The sequence below is a fragment of the Phyllostomus hastatus genome, unplaced genomic scaffold (genome assembly GCF_019186645.2).
Source record: "Phyllostomus hastatus isolate PE091 unplaced genomic scaffold, TTU_PhHast_1.1 phas_contig_304, whole genome shotgun sequence".
NCBI lineage: Eukaryota > Metazoa > Chordata > Mammalia > Chiroptera > Phyllostomidae > Phyllostomus > Phyllostomus hastatus.
Genome location: NW_025333845.1, coordinates 1,278,950 through 1,301,899, shown reverse-complemented (window position 1 = coordinate 1,301,899; position 22,950 = coordinate 1,278,950). Strand labels below are relative to the sequence as shown.

At 36.7% G+C, this 22,950-nt stretch overlaps 2 protein-coding genes and 1 pseudogene across 2 annotated transcripts; 1 reads left to right on the top strand and 2 right to left on the bottom strand.

Annotated features, from left to right (window-relative positions):
• Positions 1–8,202: 8,202 nt before the first annotated feature.
• On the bottom strand, positions 8,203–9,333 carry LOC123819287 (annotated as a pseudogene).
• Positions 9,334–10,267: 934 nt separating this feature from the next.
• On the top strand, positions 10,268–11,207 carry LOC123819278 (olfactory receptor 52E8-like). The gene is given in 2 exon segments (XM_045839580.1): positions 10,268–10,654; positions 10,656–11,207. Coding segments are annotated over 2 exon segments (939 nt in total).
• An 8,531-nt stretch (positions 11,208–19,738) lies between these two features.
• Positions 19,739–20,676, bottom strand: LOC123819259 (olfactory receptor 52E4-like). The gene is given in 2 exon segments (XM_045839565.1): positions 19,739–20,493; positions 20,496–20,676. Coding segments are annotated over 2 exon segments (936 nt in total).
• Between the last annotated feature and the right edge of the window lie 2,274 nt (positions 20,677–22,950).

Genomic DNA, 22,950 nt, shown 5'->3' with positions numbered 1-22,950 from the left:
ATTTTACAGATAAGACTACAATAGCAAACAAATATTTTGAATGATTAATTGGACTTTATTAAAATTAAAATAATATTTTATTCCAAAGACTAATAATAAAACGGTAAAGTAAGCTACAGTCTGGGAGAAAATATTTATATATCATGTGTATGATAAAGAATTTACATCAAAATATATAAACAATAACTTAATTGTAAAATGAGTCAAATTACTCAATTGAAAATAGAGAAATGTTGTATATGTATTTTAAAACACATTAACAGTCAGTAAGTACATAAAAGTCTTCTTCATAATTCATCAATAAACATTGCATGTTGAATTCACAATGGACCAATGGAACAGAATAGAGATCCCAGAAATAAACTTATGCCTTTTTGGTCAATTAATGTTTGACAAAAGGTCCATAAGCATAAAATAGAGCAAAAATGGCCTCTTCAGCAAATGATGTTGGGGGATCTGGGTAGCTCCTTGTGAAACTCGACCACCAACTCATACCATACACAGAAATAAACTCAAGATGGATAAAAGATTTAAATACAATTTCTGACACCATAAAAGTTCTAGAGGAAAACATAGGCAGGAAGATGTCAGATATTGCACCCAGCAATATTTTCACCAATACATTCCCTAGGGGAAGGGGCATAAAGGAAAGAATAAACAAATGGGACTTCATCAAATTAAAAAGCTTCTGCATGGCTAAAGAAAACATAAGCAACATGAAAAGAAAACCAAATATATGGGAAAACATATTGGCCACTGATACCTTGGACAAGGATTTTGTTTCCAAAATATGTACAGAACTCACACAGCTCCACTGCAGGAAGACAAACAACCCAATTAAAAAATAGGTAAAGGAGCTGAGCAGACACTTCTCCATGGAGGACATACAGAGGGCCCAGATATATATGAAAGGATGTGCAACATCACTAGCCATCAGAGACATGCAAATTAAAACCAGAATAGGATCTGGTGTCAAGTGGTCTTGACACCAATCAGAATGTCCGTAATAAACAAATCAACAAACAGCAAGTGCTGGAGAGGTTGTGGAGAAAAGGGAACCCTATTACACTGGTGGTGGGAATGCAGACAGGTGCAGCCACTGTGGAAAACAGTATGGAATTTCCTCAGAAAACTAAAAATGGAACTACCTTTTGACCCAGCAATTCCACTGCTGGTGGTATTTTACCCTAAGAATCCTGAAACAACTATTCAAAAGAACCTATGCACCCCAATGTTCATAGCAGCACAATTTATAATAGCCAAATGCTAGAAGCAACCTAAGTGCCCATCATTAAATGAATGGATCAAAAAATGGTACATTTACACAATGGAATACTACTGAGTAGAAAGCAAGGAGCTTCTACCATTCGAGACAGCATGAATGGAACTGGAGAGCATTATGCTAAGTGAAATAAGCCAGGCAGTGAGGGACAAATACCATATGATTTCACTTTTAAGTGGAACCTAATCAACAAAACAAACAAGCAAGCAAAATATAACCAGAGACATTGAAATTAAGAACAATTTGACAATAACCAGGTGGAAGGTGGGAGAGGATAATGGGGAGAAAGGTGGGAAGTGTTTTTCAGGAACAATTATAAGGGGCACATGGACAAAAACAAGGGGGGGATGGAAGCTGGGGAGGTAGGTGGAGATGTCTGGGGTGGTGGGGAGTGGTGGGGGGTAAATGAGGACAACTGTATTTGAACAACAGTAAAATAATTTTAAAAGTTTAAAAACTAAATCAATAAAATCTTTTAAAAAGCATCAAAAAGAAAAAGAAATAAATTTTAAAAAGCATCCTGGCTACTTTACATAACTTTTCATTTTTTATTTATTTATTTTTTTTAAAGTTTTTATTCTTTTTTTTTAAAGATTTTATTTATTTGGGGGGAGGGAATGGATGGGGGGGGGGAGAGAGAGAGAGAGAGAGAGAGAGAGAGAGAGACACTAATGTGCGGTTGCTGGGGGTTATGGCCTGCAACCCAGGAATGTACCCTGGCTGGGAATCGAACCTGGGACACTTTGGTTCCCAGCCCGTGCTCAATCCACTGAGCTACGCCAGCCAGGGCTTTAAAAGTTTTTACTCTTGTTCAATCACATTTATTTCCATTTTCCCTGCCCTACCCACTCACCACCTTACACATTCAATGTTCCCCTTTTTGTTGTCTTTGTCCATGGGTCCTTTATATATGTTCCTTGATGACTCTTTCCCTTCTTTCCCCCATTATCCCTTCCCCCTCACCTCTGGTCACTGTCAGTTTATTCTTTATTTCCATGTCTCTGGTTCTATTTTGCTTGCTTGTTTTTTTGATTAGGTTCTGCTTATAGGTGAGATCATATGGTATATGTCCTTCAATTCCTGGCTTATTTCACTTAGCATCATATTCTTCTGTGCCCTCCATGCTATTGCAAAGGGTAGTAGCTCCTCCTTTCTTTCTGCTATGTAGTATTCCATTGTGTAAATATACCAGTTTATTTCTGGGGAGGAGTATTATTGTGGTTCAAGTACAGTTGTATCCAGTTTCTCCCCACCACTCTCCCCTGCCCTACACACCCACCTCCCACCCTCAATCCTACCCTACTTTGGCTTTGCTCATGGGTTCTTTATACTTGTTCCTTGATGACCCTTCCCCTTCTTTTCCTGTTATCCCCTCCCAGCTCCCCTCTGGTTACCACCACTTTGCTCTTTATTTCAAGGTTCCTGGTTATATTTTGCTTACTTCTTTGTTTTGTTGATTAGGTTCCACCTATAGGTGAGATCACTGACTCGCTCATTTACTGATGGGCACTTAGGCTGTTTACAGCACATGGCTATTGTAAATTGTGCTGTTATGAACATTGGGGTGCATAGGTTCTTTTGAACTGGTGTTTCAGGATTCTTAGGGAATAGTCCCAGCAATAGAATTACCAAGTCAAAAGGTAGTACTACTTTCAGTTTTTTTGAGAAAATTCCATACTGTTTTCCACAGTGGCTGCACCTGTCTGCATTCCCACCACCAGTGTACCAGGGTTTGCTTTTCTCCACAACCTCTCCAACACTTATTGTTTGTTGACTCGTATATGATGGACATTCTGACTGGTGTGAAGTGGTATCTCATTGTGGTTTTAATTTGCATGTCTCTGATGGCTAGTGATGTTGTGCATCCTTTCATATATATCTGGGCCCTCTGTATGTCCTCCTTGGAGAAGTGTCTGTTCAGGTCCTTTGCCCATTTTCTAATTGGATATTTTGTCTTCTTGGTGTGGAGTCATATGGATTCTTTATATATTTTGGAGATCAAACCCTTGCCTGAGGTATCATTGGCAAATACATTTCCCCATATATTTGGTTCCCTTTTCATTTTGCTGATGTATTCTTTAATTGTGCAGAAGCTTTTTAGTTTGTTGATGTCTCGTTTGTTTATTCTCTCCTTTATATCCCATGCCCTAGGGGACATAGTGGTGAAAATATCGTGAGTGGAATAACTGAAATTTTCCTGCCTATGTTCTCCTCTAGGATTTTTATGGTATCATGACTTATATTTAAGTCCTTATCCATCTTGAGTTTATTTTTGTGTATGGTGTTAAGTTAGTGGTCAAGATTCCTTTTTTTCATGTAGCTGTCCAAATCTCCCAACAGCATTTGTTGAAGAGGCTATTTTGACTCCATTTTATGCTTATGCTCCTTTTGTCCAATATGAAGTTGCCATAGAGACTTGGGTTTATTTCTGGGCTCTCTATTCTGTTCCATTGATCCATGTGTCTGTTCTTAAGCCAGTACCATACTGTTTTGACTACAGTGACTTTGTAATATAGTTTGATGTCAGGTATTATGATCTCTCCCACTTTGTCCTTCTTTCTCAAAGTTGCTGAGGCAATTTAGGGTCATTTATGTTTGTATATAAACTTCTGAAATGTTTGTTCTATATCTGTGACATATGCCATTGTATTTTAATATGGATTGTGTTGAATCTATAAATTGCTTTGAGTAGTATGGACATTTTGAAGATGTTAATTCTTCCAATCCATGAACATGGTATATGCTCCCATTTGTGTCTTCCTTAATTTCTTTCTTCAGTGTTGTATAGTCTTCTGACTACAGGTCTTTTACCTCCTTGGTTAGGTTTATTCTTAGTTTCTTTATTTATTTTTTGTTATTGTTGCTGTAGCAAATGGGATTTACCCCCTTAATTTGTGTTTCTGATATTTCATTGTTAGTGTACAAAAACACCTTCAAATGTTTTGAAAACCAAGTAATTCAATCTTCACTCATTTGTCTCTATCCAATTTTTATTATGTCTAGATAGAAGAAACTATTGGACACTTTTGACATTCAGCCTGCTGATCACTTTAGCTAAATCACAATCCATTATAATTTTTTTCTGCTTTCCATGTTATTGAAGGCAACAGCTTGACCAAACTTTCTATGTCTCTGTACAAAGCATCCCCTTTTCTTAAGTGCTCAATTCTGTCTTTCTCACTTTTCTTCTGCTGTCACTTTCAGTCTCCTTAAGACCCACAAGTCATCTCTATGCATGGCTCTCAAACCAATGACACATGTTTTGCCTTTCATTAAGGTGAAACATAATTTAAGGTAGAAAATTTTCTCTTTATTTTGTACTTGTGTATAAGAAACTTCAAAACTTAATAGAGTAAAACAACAAATCAGATACTTATCATGCTTACAAATTAAATATGCCATGAATTTAGGACAAGCTTACCAAGGAAGGCTCTCACTTTCTGTACAAAACACAGTGTCTCAGTTGGGGTGGCTCAAATGGATGAGATTGATTTAAACAACTTGGAAACTGCAGTAAGCAGGGTACATGATCCAAACCTAGTCTCTTCACTTATATGTCTGGGGCCTGGGGTCACCTAAGACTCTTATCTGAAGCTAAACTTTGCAGTGTTGCTGTATCCGAGTGGCCTCACTCTTCTCTCGTCATCAGTCTCTTTTCTTTCCCCCCAAATCATTAAACATCTGGTGGGTTAATAATGAGTAAAAAGTTAGGCTCACCTTATTGAACTTCTTTCTCTCCAGATTCTTGAGTCATTACACCACATTTTTTGTTGCATACTGGTTTTTTACCTAAATAGTTCATATCTAAAGAGTAAGGCAAGGAATTATATGCATATCAGATTTAAGCTACAGCAGAGATGATATAGAACAAAAACAGGAGACTGGTGGGGTATTTCCTTAAAGAAGAAGCCATATAATCATTTCAATAGCTCAGGCATTAATCATGAACTTAGCATTTTAGTTAGGAAAGCAGAAAAAATACAGTCTCAAGAGGAAAAAAAAAGAGCAGATGACACTTGTCCTATAGTGCCAGTGTAGGGAGGGAGAACTCTCTAGTGAATATCTCTTAGTCTATGCCTCAAGGACCCAGGGAGACTACAGTCCCCATCCCATTGGAAGCAGGGCTACTGCGTAAGTATAAATGCCTGTTCCTTGTCCGCAAATTTTGGACCAGGAGAGATGTCAGATGATGTTTTCAAAGTCCATCCTCTCAGAAACATTTGGAAAGCAAGGTAAAACTCTGTTATCCATGGTTAGGGATGTTTGAAATAGCATAGGAAATAGGGAAACAGTTCATGCTAAGTTAGAATCGAGTGAGGGAAGAAAAGTGAATGTATAACACAGCATTGGAGAAATGATAAACAATACATAGACAAGCTTTGGGCATTATAAATTTTATATCCATGAACTACAAATCATGAATACTTACATTCCTGTACATATGTATTCACTATCTATCTAATCATCTATCTATATCATCTATATTTACCTATTTCTTATCCATCTATCAGTATATCTTTCTTCCTATCATTTTGCATCCATAGTCCCACAAGATGCAGAAAGAAACTCTGTATCAAATTAGCTACAGTTTTTCACCTTTATACTAGGTATCAAATGTGAACTTCAAGAGATCAAACACTGCGCTTTCCTGATACCAAACACATTCCCAGGCCTAGTAAATGAGAAAAACAAGTAAGTTTTTGAACAAGAAATTCATGCATGAATAAATAATGAAGTATTTCTGCAAATGCTAGTAGAGATTTTTACATTTGTTTTCTTTTAATAGGGCCCAAGATGCAGGTGAGAAGGTAGCTGAGAAATAAGATAATGGATAGCTCAGGCCATTTCCTAGTAGTATACGGCATTATACTACTTTAAGTGAAATTAGGCAGAGATAAGATGAAAAGGAGTAAAGCAGGTTTTTCAACATTGGTATTACTGACATTTTGGGTCAGATTATTCTTTGTAATATGGGGTGTTTCCTGTGCATTGCAGGAGTTTAGCAGCATCCATGGCATCTTCCCACTAGACATCAGTAATACTTCCCTCAGATGGTAATAACCAAAAATATTTCTACACATTGCCAAATATACCCTAGGTGAAAAATAATTACCCTTGATTGCCCACCACTGTTATAAAGAATCTTATCTTGTTAATCGTTATCAGGTACAAGACATGACATGGTGTTAAAGAACATAGGGCAAGGTGAGGTGGTGGTGTGGAATATGGTAAGGTAACAAGTAACATGATACATGATACATGAGACATGATACATGAGAAAATGGCTGTCTGATATGAGACCTTTCCTGGACATTAGAAATCATGGTCTCAAAGAGAAGATGCTGGGATCAGTCTCATCACTGTACCTGCAAAGTTTTGAGGGTCTATGAATATATGTTAATGGGATAGATTGGTTTATACTTATGAAATGAGTAAGTAACTGGTTGGTTTGCTCATTGGTAACTGCTTTGGAAGTGTGGCTGTTTAAGAACTTAGGTGGGTGCCAGTTCTGGGTGACACATCTGGAAAATCAGAGCTGAGAATAGGAAAGGGCTTTCCTCTGTGGATAAAACCATAGTAATTCTGCCACTGCATGCTCTAGGTCACTGAGGGCCTCAGAGAGTTTTCACTCAGAGACAGAGCCAGTGATCTCCAGAATCCATAGAAGGTTGTACAGGTCACAGAGTCTAAGTTTTAAACCCAGGAACTCACCCGTCAAGGTAAGGCCCATGGTAATTTTGGTTCCTGTTCTCAAAACACACATGTGAGTCTACCTGCAATAAACTTCCTGTGCTTCTTTGTAAAAATGTACTTGTTTTTGATCCATAGATACCCTACATTAAGTTCCTTTTGTCCTAATCCATATCCATAGTATTTTCTGTATTTTTCTACCATCATGCAACATTTTATTCTGATCTCATATTTTTATTTCTGTCTCCCACAATGCATTGTGAGAGTGTTCATCAAGTATTATTTAAATTTTCTATCTAAATTTGTATCTAACATCTCAAATTATCTCTTTTTTCTGCTATACCTAGTAGGCCCCAGATGGGCCATATTCTTTGCTACAGGCTGTTCCTATCCTGGATTAAAGGAGGCTATAGTGCTGTTTCTCTTCATCTGTGCCTGTTGGGTATTACTTAGTACGAACTCTCCCAATATCCAGGCATGTGGCCCCAGACACTATCATTTCCACACTGTTTTCAAAATTGTTTCAACTTAGAAAGATAATCAATTAAAAACACCTTTCCTTTCTTTATTGTCTTAAAATACTAGCTCAGGAAAAATAAATTCAGCATTTTGTCATACAAACTATTTACCCTATTGTGAATCATTTAATAAATTCTTTTTCAATTGGTACTTAAAGGAGACATTCAAAAATATATCAAGAATAGGATAGAGGACAGCTTTACAGAACTCTAATCTTAAGTGTATTCAAGGATATACTCCATTTTCCATGTGTAAGCAGGGTTAGAAGGACTTGAGTACAGTAGAGCTAAAAAAATTAGGAACTCTTTAGGTATCTCTGATTAAACTTACCAAGATAGCTTTTTATTTTTTTTATAATTTTTTATTTTTAAAAAGACACATTTATTCAGTGTCATGATCAGACTATTACATTTAGCAATCAACAGTATGGGTGCAAAAAGAAAAAAAAACTACATTAAAAACCTTTTGTTGGAATGCTTTACACTTTCCACAGAACAGAAACTAAAATAACCTGTTATAGAATTAGTCACAAATACAGTACTTGAGTTTTTTGTCCATTCACATGAGTATTGTCTAAAACATGTCTTCTTTGTAGCAGCTAGTCCTGCCACTACTGTGTTTGGCTGAGTTCACAAGTCTGTTCTAACTTGTAGCTTTCCTATCACTTGTCTGGCTCTCCTCTCCTGCTAAGCTTTGTTTCCTGGTAGTAATTAAAACCCTCTGCAACTGCCATAACTACTGCTGGTACTGGAACCACCATAGCCATCTTGGTTTTGTGGTTTGGCAAAGTATTGGCTTCCACCACCATAGGGCCAGAGTTTCTGCCTCCAAAGTTTCCTCCTTTCATGGGTCCAAAATTTGAAAATTGATTGTTGTAATTGCCAAAAACATCATAGCTTCTGCCACCTCCAAAATTGCTTCTACTACCACTGCTAAAGCTGCCTCCACCTCCTCTGTTGTTATGGCTGCCGTAGCTGCCACTCTTGCCATAGGCACTGCCCTGGTTTCCATAACCCCATCCACCACTTCCATAGCCTCTTCTTCCTCCAGAGTAACCAGGGCCACAACTTCCATAACCACCATCATTATGAATTCCATTATAGCCATTCCCAGTGCCACCATATCCACCACCACCACGGCTACCACCAAAGCCATATTGACTTCTGAAGTTTCCTCCACGACCAAATTGTCATTCCCACCAAAACCACCTCCATGACCACCTCAGAAGTTTCCAGAACCACTTCAAACTCTGACTGGATGAAGCACTAGCCATCCCTAGGGCCACCAGCCCTATCTCTTGCTTAGATAGGGCTTTCCTTACTTCACAATTGTGGCCATGTACAATATGGTATTTCTCAATGACAATCTTATCTACAGTCATGGTCATCAAAGGTTACAAAAGAAAAGCCTCTCTTTTTGCCACTACCTCGATCAGTCATGATTTCAATCACTTCAATATTCCCATACTGTTCAAAATAATCTCTTAGGTGATGTTCTTCAGTGTCTTCTTTAATACCACTAACAAAAATCTTTTTCACAGTTAAGTGCACACTCAGTGTTTGAGAATGTTCTCTTGAGACAGCCCTCTTAGGTTCCACAACTCTTCCATCCACCTTGTGTGGCCTTGCATTCATGGCTGCATCCACCTCCTCCACAGTGGCATACGTGACAAACCTGAAGCCTCTGGAGCACTTGGTGTTTGGGTCTCTCATCACCACACAGTCTATGAGCGTTCTCCACTGCTCAAAATGGCTCCTCAGACTCTCATCTGTTGCTTCAAATCTCAAACTTCTGATAAAGACTTTCCATAGCTGTTCCAGCTCTTTGGGAGACTCTGACTTAGCCACGATGACTGCAGAAGAGGGAACTTCAACGATGCTTACTCAGCGGCATCCAATGGCCCAAGATAGCTTTTTAGATGCATGTAAAATTTTGTTTATTGAATGAAAGAAGAAACTAGTTCAATTTATAAAATTTTATAAATCAAATCCAACTTGACTCTAACTCAAGTCTTTGTGCAGAATGTCTCTATTTTCTTCTCTTTATTCACAAACCAAAATATTTCAAATAAAGAAGACTTTGAGTATCTAGTAAAGACGGAAGCTATGGTAATAATTATCTAGGGTATCCTGGATGTTGTTATGACTTTCCTCTGACTCATTCATTTTTGAAACATTATTTTCAGAGAATTTGTATGTGTGAAGTAGTTTTAGGTGCATGAATAATTAAAAGTAGGTTTGTGACCTCTGATTTTAGAATGAAATAGAAATATATGCATTGTGAAATATATATACATATATACACACAAATCTATACATATTTATGTATAGAGATATATGTACATAATGCATATATGAATGGTTCTCAATTTTTCCAATAGAAAATGGGTCCGATTCCATATGCTAAAGTACTTTTCATGTACCTTAAGTGCAATGTGTGTAAAACCACAAGGTACACAAAACAAATCCTCTATTATTCCTACTCTTTACTTTGAGTATCAGCTTGATTGACATTCTTTACCTCTCTCTTCTTGTTCAACCTTTTATGAATGGTAATGATGTGGGGAAGAGTGAGACTGACTCGATTCCTAGTGCCCTCTGATGTTCAGGTAAGGATTGCAGAAAGTTTTGATGACATTGAGTGGGAGAACATGAATATTACAAAGTTATTTTGCTTTTTTCCAGGAGACTGAGAAAAAAAGAATTAGAGCAAGAATCACTAAGGGAAGTCAATAACTGTCTCTGATACACATGACAGCCACCTGTGGCAGAAAGAATGTCTATCCCTAATGACACCCAGCTCCATCCTTCTTCATTCCTTTTGCTGGGCATCCCAGGGCTAGAAGATGTGCATGTTTGGATTGGATTCCCCTTTCTATTCCTGTATCTTGTTGCACTCCTGGGGAATGCTGCTGTCCTGTTTGTGATCCAGACTGAGCATAGTCTCCATGAGCCCATGTACTACTTCCTGGCCATGTTGGACTCCATTGACCTGGGCCTGTCCACAGCCACCATCCCCAAAATGCTGGGTATCTTCTGGTTCAGCCTCAGGAAGATCTCTTTTGAAAGCTGTCTTTCCCAGATGTTCTTCATCCACTTCTTTACTGTTATGGAGAGCATTGTGTTGGTGGCCATGGCATTTGACCGCTACATTGCCATTTGTAAACCCCCTTCGCTATACCATGATACTTACCAGCAAAGTCATTAGCATTATTGCAGGCTTCGCTATTCTGCGGAGCCTGTGCATGGTGGCCCCACTGGTGTTTCTTCTCCTGAGGCTGCCCTTCTGTGGGCATCACATCATCCCTCATACCTACTGTGAGCACATGGGCATTGCCCGTCTGGCCTGTGATAGCATTAAAGTGAATATATTGTTTGGCCTTGGCAACATTTCTCTTTTATTATTGGATGTGCTCCTAATTATTCTCTCCTATGCCAGGATCCTCTATGCAGTCTTTTGCCTGCCTTCTTGGGAGGCTCGGCTCAAAGCCCTCAACACCTGTGGCTCTCACATTGGTGTAATCTTAGCCTTTTTCACACCAGCATTTTTTTCTTTCTTGACACACCGTTTTGGCCACACTATTCCCCAATATGCCCACATTGTCTTGGCCAATCTATATGTGGTAGTTCCACCAGCCCTCAATCCTGTAATCTATGGGGTAAGGACCAAGCAGATTAGGGAGAGTGTTTTGAGGATTTTTTTAAAAGATGGTTAAACATTGGTGGTGTTAGAATGACTTCACATTCATATTTTTTCTATATGCTCATTAGAAGGGCTAAAAAGGAGAGAGGGTGCAAAGTCAAATACTTCCTTGAGTGAAACTATAATTTTTTTTAAAGATTTTATTTATTTATTTTTAGAGAGGGAAGGGAGGGGGGAGAGAGAGAGAAACATGAATGTGCGGTTGCTTGGGGTCATGGCCTGCAACCCAGGCATGTACCCTGACTGGGAATCGAACCTGCGACACTTTGATTCACAGCCTGCGCTCAATCCACTGAGCTACGCCAGCCAGGGCGAATAATATAATTTCTATAATCCTTTAATTTTAAGAATAATAATAAATGTATTGATTATAATATTATAATTTTAAGGTTTGCATCTTTTATAAAATGCTTATATTTATATTGTTCGATACTCAAGATAGCCATATAGTGTAGTTACTATAGTCAGACATTTTCAGATGATAAATTGACATTTTGGATTGTTAAGTGAGTCTGCTCATTTCTGAAAATTCAGCTAGTAGTAAGAGGTAGATTACTAAGTAGGGTAGTTTTTAAATTAGACCAGTTTCTAAATCACCAGAGGAAATATCAAAGCAAGAGAATAAAATTTGTTCAGGGATTGCAGAAAGTTTTTATGACAGGGTTATCAAAATAATAAGAGTAACATTATTTAACTCATTAGCATATACTGATCTAAATAATTTACTTATATTAACATATGTATTTTATGTGAATTCTATAATTTGGTTACTCTTACTATTTGCATTTTCATTTGCATAAGCTGTGGGTCAGAAAAATCTCCATAACAATTTATCAAATTTTGGTTTCTGGTGCCTAGAAAAACAGAAGATGGTATACATTTAAAAATTAAATAAGGAGAGCAAAGCATAATCATACAAAATTATAAAAGTTATATTAATTAAATAAGTGGTAATTTAATTCTACATGTGCTAAGTTGACCCTGGCTGTTTGGTGATAGGCTGATGAAAAGAGAGAATCCTATGTTGTAAGAAGGATACTGGAGAAAAGAAGGGGGAAAGGGTCATCAAAGAACATGTATAAAGGACCCATGGAAATGGACAAAAGGGTAAGGACTGACTGAGGGAGAAGGGGATGGGCAGGGCAGGGAAGAGCAATGGGGGAAAACTGGGACAACTGTAACTGAACAACAATAAAAACAAAGAAAGGGGAAAAAAGAAACTTGGGGGAATTAGGCTATTAAGGCTAAGCACATTATGCTGTAGGATTGCATATTAATATATATTTGGGTAGAGCATTTTAGAAACCTTTTATTAACATTCAATAAATATTCCAAATACTGGGCCAATATATTGAAGATGGCCATACAAAACTAGAAATGTGTTTGACTTATTTTCACTTTCTAAAATAATCATGTGGAAAATTATGGACCTAGTTCATAAAGGATGTGTTATTTGAAACCATGTTCAAGGGAGTCTGCCAGAGTTATGCTATCTCTTTTACTTCACTTAAAACTTTTGATTTTTATCTGTTTATAAGCATGGAAATTCTAATGCATGGTCACAAAATGTCATAAAAAATATGAGATATTACCTGTAAAATCTTGTAGTTAAATCTAGCAAAATATTGTAAGTAGGACAGCATTGATATTTATATATCATATTTGCTTAAAAATATCTATAGACTACAGGGTTTTTTTTCTATTGAGAAAATCTAAGAGACCAAAATCCAATAAAGAGACATCAGACAAATTAAATGAAGATTTCCTGTATATTCAAAGCCTCCTGACTTTAGATAAGGTAAGAAAGCTTTATTCATCATAATAGATAACAAAGATTAGCTATCATTATGTTTATAGATAAAAATAATATAATATTCATATATAAATAAATGTAAAAATTAATATCATTATCTATAGCAATGTGAGCCTTGGATAAAATAATCACAGTAAGGAAAAGTTTTCTGAAGGCTTTTGAGAAAGAATATACAACTTGCAAATATATGTTTTAGTAATCAGAAAATGAAAATTAAAAAAATATTTGTTTGGCACACTTAAATTAGACATTACTTGTGCTTACTGTCATTTCCAGTTTTCTCTTTCTTTCAGGAACATGGCAGAATTATGTGTCCAGACTCTGGCAATTAAACTTGGCCATGGGACTTGCTATGGCAAATGAAATATTTGTAGAAGAAATCTGACCAGTGTCAATTCTGAGAAGAAACATTTAAGAGTGATTGTATGCTTCTCCATTTTCTTTCTTCCTGCTGTTGTGTATCCTGAGGATTTATTTGTTACTTATAATTTTTTAAAATCCTTGCCCATATTGATTCAAAAGAGAAAGGGAGGGAGAGAGAAGGGGTGAAACATAGTTGGGTTGCTGCCCTTACTGCCAACAGACTGGTTGTTGAACCCACAACCTAGTTATGTGCTCTGACTGGGAATTGAACTCACAACATTTTGGTGCACAGGACAATGCTCCAGCAAACTGAGTCACTGAGCCAGGGCTACCTTAAGTCTTTTACTATGATGCCGTATTACATTCTGGTGCCTTCATCAGAACAGATCCCAGAGTGACGAGAATAAAGTTCTTCCTTACCACCAAACACTGCATTATTTATGTAGTATAAACAAGAATTAAACCTTTGATTTTTTTAATACACTAAAATTCAGGATGGAGGCAGGTGTTACTTCAGCACAATCTAGACTATCTTGAATGAAATCATACTCATCGACCACATAATATACATATCTCCAGGAATAGCCAAGTTTTTCTTGAAGAGCAAAGTTTGAATAGTCACTCACACTGCCAGAAAATAAGACTTATTCTAAAGCTATAGCAATTGGGACAGTATGGTTTTGGTTCAAATACAGAAAAAAATCAGTCTAGTGAAAATGAATACAGAGCCAAGAAACATAGCCACAAGTGTACACTTATCTGAATTATGGCAGAGATAACATTGCAATACAGTGATGAAACATGATGTTTCAATAAAAATTGTTGGATCAATTAGAAAGCTGTATGAAAAAGTAATGAATTTTGATGTTTATCTTACCTCATATGGAAAATCCTCCCCAAATAAATTATAAATGGAAAGTGAAATAACACAGTGAGAAAGACAAGGACCATATGATTTCACTTATATGTGGAATCTAATGAAAAAAATAAGGTAACAAAATAGAAATAGACTCATAGATATAGAGGACAGACTGACAGCTATTAGAGGGGAGAAAAGTTGGAGGACTGAGTAAAAAATTGGAAAGATTAAGCAAAACAAATGAATAAAAACCCTCATAGACAAAGACAACACTGTGGTGATTACCGGAAGGAAAGAGGGGGGAAGTAAAAGAAGGTAAAGGAGGAATAAATGGTGATAGAAGGAGACTTGACTTGGGGTGGAGAACACACAATACAATATCCAGTTGATGTATTACAGAATTGTACACCTGAAGCCTATGTAATTTTATTAACCAATGTCACCATAATAAATACAATAAAAATAAAAAATATTTTTAAAAAATAAAAGAAAAAAATTGAAAGGGAAAACATTAAAATTTCTGGAAAAGAAGAGAATATCTTTATAACCGTTTAGTAAAAAAAGATTCTAAAATAAGGCACAAGCACGTATACATGTTAACACTATTGGAAACATATTGATTAGTAAGTGTATATTAAAACTAGGAACATTTTTTATTTTTATTGAATTTATTGGGGTGACATTGGTTCATACAATTTTATAGGTTTCAAGTGTACAATTCTATAACACATCAGCTGTATATTGTATTGTGTGTCCACCATATTTAATCAAATATACCATTAACATAGAGAGGAATAGCCAAGTCAAATGACTTGTACTATGAAATATTTAAAAGACTCCTATAATCTGATAAGAAAAAAGAACACCACCACATGGAAAAATTAGCAAAGGACTTGTGTGGACATTTCATAAAGGAGGATATCCAAATTTCCAGTGAACATGAAAAGATGCTCTACTTTCTTTTTTTTAATATTATTGTTCAATTACAGTTGTCCCCATTTTCCCCTACTTCTCTCCCCTTCCCTGCCCACCCCCACCTCCCACATTCAGTATTCCTCTCTCCTCACTGTTGTCTTTGTCCATGGCCCTTTATACATGTTCTTTGACTTGACCCTAACCCTTCTTTCCCCTGTTATATCCTCTTCCCCTGTCAGTTACTGTCAGTTTGTTCTTTATTTCCATGCCTCTGGCTACATTTTGTTCACTTGTTTGTTTTGTTGATTAAGTTCCACTTATAGGTGACATCATATGATATTTGTCTTTCATCACCTGGCTTACTTTACTTGGCATAATGTTCTCCAGTTCCATCCATGCTTTCATGAAGGGTAGGAGCTCCTTTCTTTCTACTGCATAGTATTTCATTATGTAAATGTACCACAGGTTTTTGATCCACTCATTTACTGATGGGCACTTAGGTTGCTTCCAGCACTTGGCTATTATAAATTGGGCTGCCATGAACATTTGGGTGTATAAGTTCTTTGGAATTGGTGTTTCAGGGTTCTCAGGGTATAATCCCAGCAGTGGAATTGCTGGGTCAAAAGGCAGTTCTAGTTTCAGTATTCTGTGGAAATTCCACACCCATGCTGTTTTCCACAGTGGCTGTATGAGTCTGCATTCCCACCAACAGTGTACTAGGGTTCCCTTTTCTCCACAACCTCACCAGCAATTGTTTGTTGATTTGATTATGATGGCCATTTTGACTGGTGTAAAGTGGTATCTCATTGTGGTTTTAATTTACATCTCTCTGATTGTTAGTGATGCTAAGCATCCTCTCATATGTCTCTGGGTCCTCTGTATGTTCTCCTTGGAGAAGTGTGTGTTCAGGTCCTTTGCCCATTTTTTATTTGGGTTGTTTGTGTTCCTGGAGTGGAGCTGTGTGAGTTCTTTATATATTTTGGAGATCAAACCCTTGTGTGAGGTATCATTTGTATTTGTTGACTTATTGAAGATAGCCATTCTAGCAGATGTGAGGTGATATAGCATTATGATTTTAATTTGCATGTCTCTGATAATTAACGATGTTGATTATTTTTTAATGTATTTATTGGCCATCTTTGGAAATGAGTCTGTTTAGGTCTTTTGCACATATTTTAAATTAGAGTGTTTGTCTTCCTGATGTTGAGTTGTATAAGCTCTTTATATATTTTGGAAACTAACCCTTTATCAGATGTATCGTTTGCAAATATTTTTACCCATACAGTTAGTTCCCTCTTCATTAATCATTCTTTCATCTAGTTACCCATCCTCCTTTCCCTCTAACAGCCATCAGGTTGTTTCATGTATCTATGCCTCTGACTCTATTTTGTTTGTCAGTTTATTTTTTTCATTAGATTTCACCTATAAGTGATATCATATAGCATTTGTCTTTCTTTGACTGGTTTATTTAAGCTAGCATAATAATCTACAGTTCTATCGATGCTTTAAAATCCATATCTACTCTTTATCTGGCTTATCTTGCTATCAGTTTCCATTAATTGTCTTTTTTGTAGGGGACATAGGTGATGTTTTTCTATTTTTGTGTGTCTAATGATTTTAGATTGTATACTGCATTTGGGAAATTGTGAATGATTTCCAGAATACAGTATTCTGGTGCAGAAACTCTGGGTTCTGTCATAGTTTTCTGAATTCAATTAATTTAATTTTTTCAGGCAGGTAACTTAGCTGATCTCAAGTTTCATCTATCTTCCTTCCCATAGGTAGTAGCTAAAATACCTCTTCAGTTTTTGTAGCTTTACTTAGGTTGTTTGGAGTTTGCCCCAAACATGTGTACTTCAAAGATGTGGGCAGAATTTATATGTAAAATTCAGTGCTCTCTCTCTCTCTCTCTCTCAGGCTTTCTTATGTGTATTTCTTTTGACTTTCCATCATATGTCATAGACTTGTAGTCTTTTTTTAAAATTAGTTTTCTAGCCAATAAGATTGAATATCTCTTATTTATTTAGTTAGTTACTTATTTATTTTTATTGTTGTTCAAGTATGGACCTGGAGAGCATTATGCTAAGTGAAATAAGCCAGGCAGTAAAAAACAAACACCATATAATTTCACCTATAAGTGGAACTTAATCAACAAAACAAACAAACAAAAATATGTAACCATAGGGGTTCTCAAAAGTGGAAGAGGAAGGCAGAAGATGACAGTCAGAGGGAAATGTGAGTACAGAAGATAGACAGAAATAATATTATTGGCTTTGAAGATGGAGAATGGGGGTCCAAGTGCTACAAAACATAAAAAAGAGGTTCTCTTCCAGAGCTCCAGAATTGAAAGCAGCCTTCTCAACACCTTGATTTTTAGCCCAGTGAGACCTGTGCTGGACTTCTGAACTACTAGAACTGTAAGATAATAAATTTGTGGTGGTTTAAGTTATGGAGTCTGGGGTAGTTTATTATAATACAGAAAACTGATATTCTGCATTCAATAAAAAAGTATATTTGTATTTTTTATCAAGTTAGAATTGTATAATATTATATGAGTTTCAGGTGTGCAACACAATACTTGTGTATATTGCCTTGATATTTGTAAATATTGTAAAACAGTCACCACAAAAAGTCTAATTAACAGTCCTCACCCACATAATTACAATTTTTCTTATGATGAGAACTTTTAAGAATTACTCTTTTAGCAACTTTTAAATATACACTAAATGTTATTAACTATATTTACTATGCTTTACATTATGTACTCATGACTTCTTTATTTTATACCTGGAAGTTTGTACCTTTTGACCACCTCCACCCATTTAGCACCCACCCCTGTAGCAACCACCAATCTATTTTCTGTATCCATGTGCTCAGTTCTTTTAAGATTCTACATGTACTGGGATCATACAGTACTTGTATTTCTTTATCTAACTTATTTCAACTAGCATAATGCCCTTAAGGTGCATCAGTGTAATGGCAAATGGCAGAATTTCCTTTTTTATGGTTGAATAATATTCTATTGTATGTATACCACATTTTATGTATCGATTTATCCACCAAGGGGCATTTAGGTTGCTTCAGTGTCTTCTCTATTGTAAATAATGCTGCAGTAAACATAGGGGTGTGCAGATATTTTTTCAAGTTAGTATTTTTATTTCCTTTGGATAACTACTCAGAAGTAGAATTATTAGATCATGTGGTAGTTTCATTTTTAACTTTTTGAAGAACATTTATACTGTTTTCCATAGTGGCTGCACCAATTTGCATTCTTACGAACAGTGCAGAAGTGTTCCCTTTTTTCCTCATCCTTATCTACATTTGTTATTTCTTTCTCTCTCTTTTTCTTTATTTTTCTTTATAATAGCCATTCTAATTGGTGTGAGGTAATATCTTATTGTGGTTTTCATTAATATATCCCTGATGATTAATGATGCTGAGCACCTTTTCATGTACCGGCTAGCCAACTGTATGTCTTCTTTGGAAGATAATATTTTTAAGTAAAAAGTTAATTATCAAGCATTTACTATTTTAACAACATACCATTAGGTAAACATGAACTAAATGTATATCATTGGTCAAAAACTGCAAAACATGGGTAAAATACCAAGGCTCATCTAATAAGCCACAAAGAAGAAATGCAAGTTGAAAGGGCTTGACATTACAAGATGCATAATAAATGATGAGTTTGTGAATCTGAGAATAATTACTATCTATAGCATTAAATTTGACCTTTGAAAATGTAATTAACATATGTAAGATTTCACCCACTTAGGGGTGTGTTCATTATTGAGCAACCTAATTTCCCTACCCTACTGATGCTTCTATGGAATTTCTATTTTTCTATCTCTCTCTCTTTCTCTTCCCCTTTCTCTTTATTTCTTCCCTTCAATAAAGATAGAGATAAATTGACTAATACCTAATAGATTGCTATTTACCCATGTTTTGCAGTATTGCATAGATACACACCTACAAACAGACCAGTTCTCTTTGAACAGTAAGTTACTTATGGGGAGATTTGCATTTACATGAAGACTCTGGAAAAATTTCATGCAAAATTTCTCCAAATTCTTTTTATAGAACCATTAAAATGTCACGTACATTTTTATATTTATATTTACATGACAGACTTTGGTGTGTAATGAAGCATCAATAACATTGTGAATAAAAGTAACTAAGCAAGTAAGAAAGGAATGGATGAATCTGTTGCAAGTATTAAAAAACTGTAGTTCTTGATGTAGGGATGTGTATAAATTTGGTAATGTGGCCAGTAGAATTAACTTTCTGCAAATAAAAAGAAGGACTTTATTTCACACAATCCTATCTGTAAAATCTGCTCTACAAGGGGTATATAAGAAAGTAATCATGATAAAATCTTATAATTACGTTGTTCAAAACTTTTAGGTATCCCATAAGCTTTCACAGTGATTGTTTTGATATTAATCACATTATATGTTCCAGATGGGCTATCTAGGGAAATTGTAAATAAAATAATACTAAGGGCAGAGCCTTTTTTTTGTGGCAAGATTCTATAATTGAGAAAGACATTGTCTTTTCCCTGCTTTAAAATGAATATCTCTGAGACAGTTTATGTCTATCTTTTTTTCAAAAAGATACTTGAAACCCGCACTCTAATCTGTTTAGTCCTCACTCCATAGATGACAGGATTAAGGGCTGGTGGAACAACAACATATAAATTGGCCAGGAGAATGTGAATGTATATGGGGACATTGCTGCCAAACTGGTGGGTCATGAAGGAGAAAACAGCTGGAGTGAAGAAGGCCAGAATAACACAGATATGGGAGCCACATGTATTAAGTGCCTTGAGTCTGGCATCACGAGAAGGAAGGCGGAAGACAGCTCGGAGTATTCTCACATAGGAGATGACAATCAGAACCACATCAATAAATACCATTGATATAAGAATTAATCCAAATATCGTGTTTACTTTTATATTGGCACAGGCCAGCCGAGCAATTCCCATGTGCTCACAATATGTGTGAGGGATTATATGATGTCCACAGAAGGGAAGCCTCAAGATGAGAAACACCAGAGGGATAACCAAAATGAAATTGACACCAAACACCACCACAAAGATGAGGCCAATAGTTCTGTTATTGAGAATCAGACTGTACCGCAGAGGGTTGCAGATGGCAACATAGCGATCAAAGGCCATGGCAACCAACACTACAGTCTCCATAGCAGTGAATATATGAATGAAGAACATCTGGGTGACACAACCCCCAAAGCTAATCTCTTTTAAACTAAACCAGAATATGCCCAACATCTTGGGGATAGTAGATGTGGACAGGCCCAGATCAATGGAGGCTAGCATAGCCAGGAAATAAACATGGGCTGATGAAGACTGTGTTCATTCTTGATCACAAACAGGATAGTGACATTTCCCAAAAGGGCAATCAAGTACACAGAACAAAAGGGAAACCCGATCCAAATGTGCATCTCTTCCAGGCCTGGAACTCCCAGCAGGAGGAAAGAGGAGGGGTGTAACTTGGTGTCATTTGATGGGGGCATTCCCTCTCTGTTCTTTTGGAATCAGATAGAAAAACAAACAAATTGTCAAACAATTTAAAAATCCAAACTAAATTAAAAGAATACAATAAATTTGGAGCAATAATCAGCAGAACATTATGAAGATTATATGCCATCCTTCAAAGTATGGATTCATTTAGTCTTCAAAAATATTAACAATTATGCTAAATGTAACAAAGAAATCAGACAAAAATCTCTGACTTTGTAATATTACATATTGTTTAAAATATGTATACAGTATATATGTGTGTAGATACATAAGTATAGATATAGTGATAGGAGATACAAGTGCTAACAAAGTGACATCTAAGCAGATGCATAAATGCAACATGGGGATGATTTAATGTAAGTTAATAATGAACGCTAAATATCCTTAAGACATGGGTTGGCACTTCAATTTGAATTCTAGAAGAAATATTTCTTTAGCTCTCTGGAGCATGAATAAAAGTGGTTAAAGTTTCTCTTCTTAAATAAGCTGTGAAACAAGTGCTTTAGGAGAGTTAGTAACTCTCTTTCTGGGGGAAGAGAAGGCAGGTTTGTGAGGAGGAGTAAAAAAGGAAAATCAAACTGTTCCTCATTTTTCTTCTGCCATGATCCTTGGCTAGTGTGGTAAATTGGAATTAGGGGTAAATTGGAATTAGAGGTTCCCTTAGCTAAGTGAGACTCAGGTAAGATGGACAGACCAAGGACAAACTTATTTCCAAGGGCTCTCTCAAATTTTCTATTGAAATTTCTATAGCAATTATTCTAAAAATTCTAGGTAGAAAGAAAATGTACTTTAAAAAAAACTCTTTCATCTATACTTCAAAAATTTTGAAATTACAGAGAGATTAGGACAATTTTACCCTACCAGGGATATTCAAACAACACCTACTTTGTACTCCTGTGTTTCTCACAGCTTCTGTTTCAGGGGTTTCCTGTTTGTCATTTATTTCTCATATCTGGTGTCTCACTTCCACAGCTCAGCCTTGAGTAGCATCACCTGCGTTAGCCATGCCCATGATTTGCTTAGGTTTAGACTACAGCAATCTCTCTCCTTATTTCATTTTGTCATGCCTACAGAGGAACCTTTACAGTTATGCTGCAATGGGCTTTCACCCCCCCTCCCCCAGACCATCTCCCACAGGACCATTAAACCCTAGGGTTTGCAAGGTTCCTCTTCCTGAAAGAAAATAGTTAATCCCTCTGTGACTATATTTCTGAACCATAAAATCTATGGCTACCACCTTCCATTATTAGCCTCCACTCTGACCATCCCCACAGACTCCATCCCTGAGTTTCACCTTTGGTTTAGCAGCATTAAATTCTTAAAAGTTGCTGGCTTTGATTTACAGTAACAAAAGCAAGATAATATAATTGGAAATGTATTGTATATACTGAAGAAATAGTGAGTGTAAAAATAATGCTAATGCTATGGCATGTAAAAGTGGTCTGGAATAGCAGTGTGTGGGTAGACTCTAAGGCCTTCTGATATATTCCTACTCTGGATTAAGTAAGGGTGTTGCGCGTGGGTCACCGGCCAGCAGTGACCATGGAACGCTGTGGATGGCTCGACGATAAACACACGAGAAAAAACATGCACAGAGACAAACTAGTTTCTGTGGGGAAGTAGGGACAGAATGGCCACCCCGCCTAGTGGGGAGCGTGCTGATTTACCATCCATACCTGCTTTTATTGGGCTCATTCTGCATAATAATTCAGGTAAAGTACAGTACTCATTAGGGGGAAGTAAGGAACCATAGAAAACAAAGAACTCTGCCAGTCTATTGAGTCGGGGTCAAAGAGCTGTAAGACTGAGGAACAAAATAACTTCCTCCTAAGACCCTTCTCATTCAACTGAGAGCATTCTAAACAAAGAAGATTTCACAGTAATTTACATGTTCTTTCTTAGGTCTGATCACCCCGGGGAATCCGCACTTCTCAGTACAGAGCTGCACCACCCTGTCATTGTTTCAGGCTTAGGTGGAGCAAGGGAACTAAGGCAACTGAGAGACAAGGAGGTTTTCTCTCAGACGTTGAGGACTCAGGCTATGTCAAAGCTGAGGAGTGAGGGTCCATCACCCCCTTTTGCTGCAGCCCCCAAAGTCCTTCTTTTGGGGGGCCTCCCAAAGTGATTGTGCCTGTCTTAGGTTGTTCCCCCCATGGGGAATCTTACCCGTCTTTGGCTAACCGACCAAGCTTTTTGGGGTTCAGTCATGAATAAAGCAGCAGAAGCAGCATTCCTGCCAGGAAGATAGGCTTTTGTCTCCTTGCTGG